Raw genomic sequence first — 10,042 nt, 5'->3', positions numbered from 1 at the left:
CATCATCCGATTCAGGGGGGACAGATGCTCAGTTTTACTCGTGGCACCAATCTGGCAGAACCAGCCATGATTCCCAGAAGTAGTTCAGCTGCTGTCAGCAGCACCATGGCCAGTCCCACTGAGGATGGACCACCTTTCCCAGCGGAGGGGTCAATCTGGCATCCCCAACCCGAGTTGTGGAGCCTCTATCTGTGGCCTCTTGACAGGAGCCTTCACGTCTCTCCCAAAATGTCATGAATACATTCTTTGAGGCTAGGGCACCTTAGACCATTTTTGTGCGTAAAGACACCTGGTAGATCTTTTCCGGCTAGTGCTCAGCCCGGCGTATATAGACCCCATGTCTTGTGAGATCACTTCCATTCTCTCATTTCTGCAGGAGCTGTTGGACGGCGGGTGCTCCCTGTCCACACTCAAAGTATACACGGCAGCATACCATGCTCCTATAGCTGGCCAGTCGGTTGGGAATCACAACCTGGTGGTCAGATTTCTCAGAGGGGCCAGGAGGCTAAATCCACCTCGCACCAACACAGTCCCTTCCTGGGACCTTTTGACCTACAGCCTCTCTCGCTAAAGACTGCCCTTCTGCTGGCTTTGGCATCAGTCAAGCGAATTGGTGACTTGCAAGATCTGTCATTGGACACTTCCTGCCTCGAGTTTGGGCCCAACGACAGCAAAGTTGTCCTTAAACCCAGATGAGGCTATGTGCCTAAGGTGCTTTTCACAGCCTTTAGGCCACAGGTCATTTTGCTCTCTGCTCTCCCCTCTACCAAAGATGAGCAGATGCCACACCCACTTCGCCCAGTTCGAGACCTTAGGGTGTACATTGAGCGCTCTAGCCAATTCAGGGAAACAGGGCAGCTGTTTGTATGCTACGGAGGCTGCTCTAAAGGGCTGCCAGTTACGAACAAGAGGCTGTCCCACTGGATAGTTGATGCGATAGTGCCTTGCCGTCCACCTTTGCCAGGTTTTATAACCTAGACATCCCTGCCCTTCAGGCATGGATTTTTTCTGCCTAGTCTGCCACCCTTTGGGGTTTCTTTAAGTGACATCATTCCCACCTGCCCTTTTTGGACATGCTAAGTCCCTGACTCTAGTAGCCTGCCTTGGGCCCTTGTCCTCAAGCGCCCCCAGGCTACGGTCTTGCAGGATGGCTTCTGTTCTGCGCTAGTAGCACAGCGTTTTGCAGTGCGTACTCCATAGCGTCAAGAGAAAAACTCTGATGTAATGTGAGTGAACTATATCGAAAGGGAAAGTTCCGGTTACTAACGTAACCTTGGTTCCCTGAGATAACGGGAACAAGCATTGCGTACAAAGATGTTCAAAATGTTCATATTTTGTTTAAATATAATTGTATTTTTATTTAGTACTGCCTTTCGGAAGCAACAGAAGATACTTACATGTTTCCCGGAAGACAAATTAAGTACAATTTACCTTGATCTTCAAATTCAAAAAGTTTTCACCCCCGCAATGCACTCTTAATGCATTGTGTTTCATTGTGGAGCATTTAGTTTGTAAGTATAAACTGGCCTTGGTGTTAATAGTAAATAAGTGTACCTTATTTGTTTTGGTTCTTTATAATGTTTCACCTCTGACTTCCAGTGTCCCAGATAAAGAAGAATCAAGCTACTTTGTGCGAGTGTACACCGAACCCCTGCTGGTAAATCTACCCACGCCTGACTTCAGCATGCCCTACAACGTCATCTGCCTCACCTGCACGGTGGTCGCGGCTCCTTTTACATCTTGCTGACCCGCACGTTCCTGGATGAACCGAGTCCTACGCTGGCCAAACAGTTGGTCAACCTCGTTCACCGTATAAGGGGAGTGCAACTGCTGACCTAACTGCCAAGAGCAGGTCTGATGCCTGAAATGTCCATATTAGGCAGCTGAGAGAATGACTCTAAAACGGCATCTGCTGGAGTTTAAAGATTCTTGTCAGCCCTGGAAGAACTCGATGCCAAGTGACTGTTCTGAACTTTTGTTGAACAAATGAGCTTCCAAGACAGATGGATTAGCCACTTTTTATTATTATTATTGTTTTGTCGAGACACATAAGCAAAGACTTATGTTTTATTTTTAGAAAACCATAGCTTGCTGTCATGTGAACTTTTTTCAAAGGAACTGTGTGGTTCAGGCATCTGGGAGAAATATACATGGAAGAGCTTGAATTTTGTCATCTCAGTTTACACCACCCCTTTGAGAGCGTGACCAAGTTTCACAGAAACACAGACACTACAACCCAGCTGCTGAAAATGGATGTCTAAGAATGTGGCAAGTATTGTCCACTCTCTGTAAATCACTGATATTCAAATATGTGTTGTTTTGAAGCAATGGACTGTTTTTAGTGTTTTGCCTTTATTTTCATACATTTGCCTGTGGGCTGACCCCATAATGACCTCCAGACTGGGTGTTATTAAATTCAAATCCTGAAGAAGCTCTTTAACACTTGTTAACTTTCCTATAATAAACTGACTGGACACCCATAACGTGTTGAGAACGATTTGCAGCATTTTTTTGTTGTTGTTTTTGAGTATGCGAGGGATTTTGAGGAAGAATGTAATGTTTTTTATTCCACACATCTGTGCCATTCTGTTTGAATTAATGTATGTGAAAGAGCCTCTGCATTGGCTGACTGTAAATCCTTGTTATTTGACATGGTAGTTTGTATATATACATATGTAGGTAATGTTGTTGAACAGATTTGTAGTAACTCACTGGTTCTTAAACTAAAAGTACCACTGATTAAATCAGACTATCCAAGTAGTACCAGCATCAGCTTACCTATTTTTTTTTTTTACTTCACTGCAGACGCAAGTGTGTGAAACTGCTGTAAACATGATACAGTCCCAGCCAATCAGAAGAGATTGATGTTCAATCTATGGTTATGAATGGGATTTTGGACAAGTGGGATTTGTAGATGCCAGGGCTACTCTCTCTCTCTCTCTATCTCTATCTCTATCTCTCTCTCTCTCTCTCTCTCTCTCTCTCTATATATATATATATGTCAAAACTGCATTGGCTCCCTATTAAACATCGCATACATTTAAAAATCTTGCTAATTACTTACAAAGCACTAAATGGTTTAGCTCCTCAGTACTTGAGTGAGCTCTTAACGCATTATAGTCCTTCACGTCTATTGCAATCTCAAAATTCTGGCTAGCTGATAATACCTAGAATATCAAAATCAACTGCAGGTGGTAGTTCCTTTTCCTATTTAGCACCCAAACTCTGGAATAGTCTCCCTAGCCTTGTTCGGGAAGCAGACACATTCTGAAAAAAAGAAAAGAAAATCACATATATGCTAGCTGGAAGAAATACGTTTTAAGAGAAGATTTAAAAACACTAAAGGATTCAGCATGTCTAATCTCAGTGAGGAGAGAATTCCACAATTTTGGAGCCAAAGAAGAAAAAGCCTGGTCACCCATAGAGCGTAAATGCGTTGAAGGAATAGTTAAAAAGCCAGATTCAGAAGAGCGGAGATTACGCCTTGGGGTGTAGACAGTTAAAAGTTCAGACAGGTATTCTGGCGATAAATCATGCAGGGTCTTGTAGGTAAGCATAAAAATTTTAAAATCTATGCAAAACCTGACAGGACGCCAGTGCAAGGACTCCAAGATTGGAGTGATGTGCTCACTTGTTCTGGACCTTGTCAGGATTCTGGCAGCTGAGTTTTGAACATACTGCAATTTATTTAGAGTTGATTTAGAGACCCCAGAGAGCAGAGCATTACAATAGTCGATGCGAGAAAAAACAAACGTGTTGATCAGTTTTTCCGCCAAGGAGAAAGATAACATGAGGCGCAGTCTTGCAATGTTTCTGAGGTGAAAAAATTATACTTTAACCATGTTCTGGACATGAGGATCAAATTTTAAGTTTGAATCAAATATATAAAATATCAAATATCTAAATGATTGTTATGGCGCATAAATTAGGTCAACCGTAACCGGAAATACTTCCTATAACACCTGATGTACTCATTGCATTGTAAGAAGAAAGGCATACGTTAATTTTAGTCTGTCTGTCTCATTCTTATCCCAAGGTTACTGATGTAGTCAGCCGGATCCAGATCAGATGGTGGACCTGCACCTAGACACGACAAACACGCAGCCCTGAATGTCAGCAGAGACAGTATAGCCGCGTTTCCATTACCCTTCAAATTGCGCAAATTGAAATTGCGAATTGGAAATATGCTCAATGGAAACACGTCAATTTCGCAAAAACTCCCATTTATCGCAAAAAAGTTTTCACGCTCGCATGAGGTGGTTTTTCAGGCAATTCGAAAAAGGAATATTTCGCAAAACTGCAATGGAAACAGTTTTTGCGCATTTACAGGTCACCTGACTTGGTGTGTTTGGACAGAATACGAGACAGAGTTCTTTATTAAATTCATAAAAGACAAAAGAATTACAGGAATAATGGATTCTAAACCTCATAGAGGTGCCACAATCAAGACCTCGGAGCAGAAATGAGGGAGAAACACCCAGAAACACCTCATATGTGCTGTGAGTAAGGGTCTTTCCTTGCCATTAATGCTTGGATAACAAGCCTACGTTTCCTTCCATTAATAATAATAATGTCTAGTGCGGTACATGGCTGTGATATATATAAACCTACCAACGTCTGTTGCCATGATTTTTGGAATGACTTATCGCGAGAGGAAAAAATGACGCTGTAGTCGCATAACATCGGTTAATGGAAACGCCGTCATTTCGCAATAGTTTTTTATTGATATTTTAAAAAAATCGCAAAAGTTTTGCGCAAATCTGTAATGGAAACGCGCCTACTCGTCGGCATGACAGATCCTCAGCAGAGACCACAAGAACCATACAGGTCCTCCTCACACACCATATGGCCAGCTTCAGCTCCATACCGGGTGAAGAATCGATCTTCAAGCAAAAGGAACTGGATGAATAATTGAATTCTGACTTGTGATGCAGCCTGAATCATAATGACACCGTGTTCGGTGGCCCCCCCGACTGAGCCTGCTTTCTCCCAAGGTTTTTTTTTGGGATGATGGAGTTTGGGTTCCTTGCCACTGTCGACTCTGGCTTGCTTAGTTGGGGACACTTAATTTCAACTATTATTGATCTGACTGTACTGATTCTGTTGTATGAGAACTGAACTGAGCTGGGCGATGACATAATTTTTTTTACAGAACTGCTTTCTAGAGAACTAATTTAATAATTGATCATCTTTACAACGGAACTGAATCCACACTGAACTGACTTAAGCTGAACAAAAGCCGAAATGCATAATTGTCCTGTTATCACTGTAAAGCTGCTTTGAAACAATTTGTATAGTATAAATAAAGGTGACTTGACTTGGCTCAAATGTTGTCTTTCTTAAACACAGGATGTAAACATTGTTTCCTTCCAGACAGAATTCAAAGTCTGTTCACATTCCTGGAAGCTGATGCAAGCTAACCTCGGTTCAGCACAAATTCCATTCATTTTTCCACTTCTTTTCTCTTTATGTGACTAAATTACCAAAAGTACAGTGTTAACCTGCATTCTTTGATCGATTAATTTCTGGTAGCTTAGTACTTTTAGTTCCAAGGCTTTTCCATCACTGTCATGTTTTGCTGACAGTGACAATTGTTTTGACACTTTTGCTGCCAAGCTCCTGGAGAGGATGGTAACAGAGGTCTCTTTCATTACAAAATGTTTTGCACGTGTTTGGGTCTCGGGGAGGGGAACTTGTACATTCCTAAGCAATGATGCCAATGAGCTGTTATGTGAGAAGAGAACATCCAAATGAACACTGGCATACCAAAAAATACCAACTCTTCAATGTAGCAAATTTCTTTGTTTTTTTCATGGCCAAAAAACTCAACACTAAAAGAAGGTTTACTAAAACTATGATGTTTTATTTGGTGGTTACAAAGAGGGAAAACACCCCCTATGAATAAAGCACTGAATTGATTTAAGTAAAATAACTCAAGTATGTATTATTATGCAAAATTTATCTCAGGACACTTTCCGGTGGTTAAATCAGCACGGTTCACTGCACGCATGACCACAGGTGGTTGGGCAGCATTTCTGTTCAGCAGGGCACTGACCATCATGGTAACAGTATTCGGCACACATTGGAGTCCCCTTCGGTAGGGCACATCGACCAGGCTTCACTGCATGGATGGAGATATTGAGCTTTAGTCAGGCCATTTAGTGGCATTCAGCCTCAGATGTACAGCACAAAAAAATAGAAGCTTGTTTCTGCCACGGAATAAAAAACGTAAAAGATAATCAGGACTTTTTGTCTCACAATTCTGACTTTTTTTCTGGCAATTGTGAGGAAAAAGTCTGAATTGCGAGAAAAAAGTCTGAATTGTGAGTTATAAAATCCAATTCTGAGGAAAGAAAGACTTTATAACTCACAATTGCGAGTTTACATCATGTAATTCTGACTTTATAACTCGCAATTGCAACTTTATATTATGTAATTCTGAGAGAAAAAGTCACAATTGCGAGATTTAAACCGGGAAAAAAAGAGATCGCAATTACCTTTTTTATTTTTTATTCAGTGGGAGAAACAAGCTTCCATACAAAACACTCAAAACGGGCATAAATAGCTAGTTTTCTTAGTTTTACTTAGTGAATTGCATTCTAAGTATTATTATTCATCTTTTGTAAAACCACCTTGTGCCTAAAACAGTGCTATAGGCCGAATTCATGTACTTTTGTCAGAGTTAATACTTATTAAGTATACTTATTATTAAATAAGACAAACTAAAAGGCAATGAGAAAGCTGACCCAAACATGAATATAAAAGAATAATATGGTAACACTTTACAATCCATTTGTTAACATTATTTAACTATAATAGCTAACATGAACTGACAATGAAAAATACTTCTAAAACATTTATTAATGTTAATTTTACCATATACTATTACATTATTAAAATCAAAAGTTGTATATGTTAAATAAATCCTGTAACAAATGTATTGGAACCTTATTGTAAAGTGTATAATATAATATAATATAATATAATATAATATAATATAATATAATATAATATAATATAATATAATATAATATAATATAATACCTGTATATGGAGCAGTACATTCATGTCCACATCCATTGCTGCAGCATTTCTCATTGTTGGGACAGTCACTGTCATTGACACAGTACTCAGCACACACTCCTGCTCCAAATTTTCTGCGTGGACACACTCCTGGCTTTGCTGTTATACAGACACATGACAGAGAAACCATATCACTAATTGCTGACTGCATTTTTTTATATCTATATCTATATATATATATTATTGAAATACGTTTTACAAGAAAAAACTATTTCAGTCTTTCCACTTTAAAATTCCATGTTTTATTCAATGTGTTACTTGCTGTTTTATTGTAATTATTTTTTACCTTTATTAGCAATTTCTGATCTAAGGTTGTTTTTTTTTCAAACTTTCATTTTTTTCCCCCATGTTCCTTATGAAAGACCTTGAGTATTATTATTATCCAATATTCATTTAAACTCACTGAAAGCAGGCGGCACACACACAGCCCCACAGTCAAATACACAGCATCTGTGTCCTCCAGAGCAGTCTCTATCAGAAACACATCCTCGGCTGGACGGCACGACCATCAGCTTCGCCGGACAGTGATCGACCACTACAGAAAGAGCATCATTAGTTTTAAATAGTTTGTTTCAGCATCTTTAAATTAGTGGTTTTGCAATTGTGTCACAAGCTTTTTTAACATATTTATCTGCTTCAAATTAAAGTAGTTTAGAAATCTACTGTATCCCTAAACTGTGTCAATTAATGTCATATAAAAAAGTGTGTAACAAGAGTTGTAACCAATTGTATCAGTCAAAATAATTATTATGCCAACCCCTTGAACACCCTTATTTCATTTTAACCATGGGGGACCATCTGAGCCGCTCAGCTCGATCATGCCACTATGGGACCCTAGTTGGACTCTAGGATTTTATGTCATCCTGGCATTGCAGCTGAGTGGATCCGCATTTACTGTGGGTGTCGTGGAGGAAGAACGCGACATTCACTCTGTACCCGCCACGTCAGAGTCTCGAACCGTCATGGCCGCCACGTCAGAGTCTCCAACCGTCATGGCCGCCATGCCATAGTCTCCAAACGCCATGGATCTTCTGTCGAGTCTGCTCTATCATGGTGGTCCTCAGTTACGCAGTGGTGGTCTTCAGCCCCGGCAGCTCCGCTGTGCTGGTCATCAGCTCTGCCTTCTCAATGGTGGTGGTCTTCAGCCCCGGCAGCTCCGCTGTGCTGGTCATCAGCTCTGCCTTCTCTACGGTGGGGGTCTTCAGCCCCGGCAGCTCCGCTGTGCTGGTCATCAGCTCTGCCTTCTCTACGGTGGTGGTCTTCAGCCCCGGCAGCTCCGCTGTGCTGGTCGTCAGCTCTGCCTTTTCAGTGGTGGGGGTCTTCAGCCCTGGCAGCTCCGCTGTGCTGGTCATCAGCTCTGCCTTCTCTACGGTGGGGGTCTTCAGCCCCGGCAGCTCCGCTGTGCTGGTCATCAGCTCTGCCTTCTCTACGGTGGTGGTCTTCAGCCCCGGCAGCTCCGCTGTGCTGGTCATCAGCTCTGCCTTCTCAATGGTGGGGGTCTTCAGCCCCGGCAGCTCCGCTGTACCCGCCACGTCAGAGTCTCGAACCGTCATGGCCGCCACGTCAGAGTCTCCAACCGTCATGGCCGCCATGCCATAGTCTCCAAACGCCATGGATCTTCTGTCGAGTCTGCTCTATCATGGTGGTCCTCAGTTACGCAGTGGTGGTCTTCAGCCCCGGCAGCTCCGCTGTGCTGGTCATCAGCTCTGCCTTCTCTACGGTGGGGGTCTTCAGCCCCGGCAGCTCCACTGCCTCTAAACATTACACAGTTGTCCACATCTGTCGCCATGGTTACTATGGCAGTACAAGCGGAAACCAGGGATAATGTGGATATTACGTTTTTGACAGGCGACAAGTGACATGGGACGGGCACTATTTAAAATTGTGAATTTCTCTGAATTTACAAATTCTTGGAAACATTTAGGATAATGTAAGAACATATTGAAAGAAATATATAACACTGTGTAAGTGGTTTTTGGATCTTTTGATACAAAATTCTTACATATACCTTTAATATTAAATATAAATAAAATTGTCTATACGTGTTTTTCTTGTACAATGGGAAATACTCACACACTCACACACATTTATTTAAACTTAACTGATGTACAAAGTAAATCTTTCACTGGACATCTATACTATGTATATTTGAGAATTGTAATGTGCTGAGATGTAAGGCACTTGTTTAATGCATTTATTCGGGCTGCATATGAAGTTAAAAGAACTTCTCACCTGTGAAGTTTCGTCCTGGAGCAGCTTCTGTTGAGCTCCAGCATCCAGACAGACACAATAACACAGTGCAGTACACTCGAGCTGTCATCCTTTCGACCTGCGATCACACAATGAACTCTGCTGGAAAGAATATGCGCTGACTCCGAGTGAGTTCGTGAGTCAGGAGGGGCGGAGAGAGCTTACAGAGTCCGTGAGGCTTCAAGGTCCTTGCGCGAGGTACACACGGACGACGAGCCTACCATCAAAACATTAGCTGACATTAAAAAATATGCTGGCCCTACAGTCTGTCAAATGTTCTTATAAAAAAATTGCTCAAAGAAATCATACCTTTCTCAGAACGAAAAAAGTATATGACCACGCCAGTAAGCCAATCAGAAAACTTGAAGTTAGCACTCAACCAATGGCGTGAGTTTTGGGGCGGGATGATCTGAACACGTCCACACGTTTTTAAAGACCCAAGGAGTTTTTCCCAAAGTAAACTGAATGGAAACCGCTCATTTGTGCATGGAAACAGTTTTCCTCTAAAGAAGGTTGAAAGAAAGAAAGATGTTCGGCGTTTCCTCCGTGGATACGAAAATTAATATTTGGCAGCAGTCATGCTTGTTGTTGGCATAGGCTATTCTTTACATTGTTTTGAAACAGATTATGCTTTATCACAGTAATGTGCATCTAATGCTGTATAGTTTTGTATGACCACTAGATGTCAGATGTATAAAAATGAGCTGTA

General features: G+C 41.6%; 1 protein-coding gene across 1 annotated transcript; it reads right to left on the bottom strand.

The window, feature by feature from the left end:
- Window positions 1–5,842: 5,842 nt before the first annotated feature.
- On the bottom strand, window positions 5,843–9,671 carry LOC311073192 (uncharacterized protein). The gene is made up of 4 exons (XM_084098681.1): window positions 9,316–9,671; window positions 7,487–7,618; window positions 7,045–7,182; window positions 5,843–6,121 (listed from the first exon to the last, which is right to left on the bottom strand). The coding sequence occupies exons 1-4, from the start codon at window positions 9,401–9,403 to the stop codon at window positions 5,988–5,990; spliced, it is 492 nt and encodes a 163-aa protein (XP_083954807.1). The 5' UTR covers window positions 9,404–9,671; the 3' UTR covers window positions 5,843–5,987.
- Between the last annotated feature and the right edge of the window lie 371 nt (window positions 9,672–10,042).

The sequence above is a fragment of the Abramis brama genome, assembly GCF_963993115.1.
Source record: "Abramis brama genome assembly, chromosome: 22".
Lineage (NCBI taxonomy): Eukaryota > Metazoa > Chordata > Actinopteri > Cypriniformes > Leuciscidae > Abramis > Abramis brama.
This window is presented reverse-complemented; position numbering and strand designations above follow the sequence as displayed.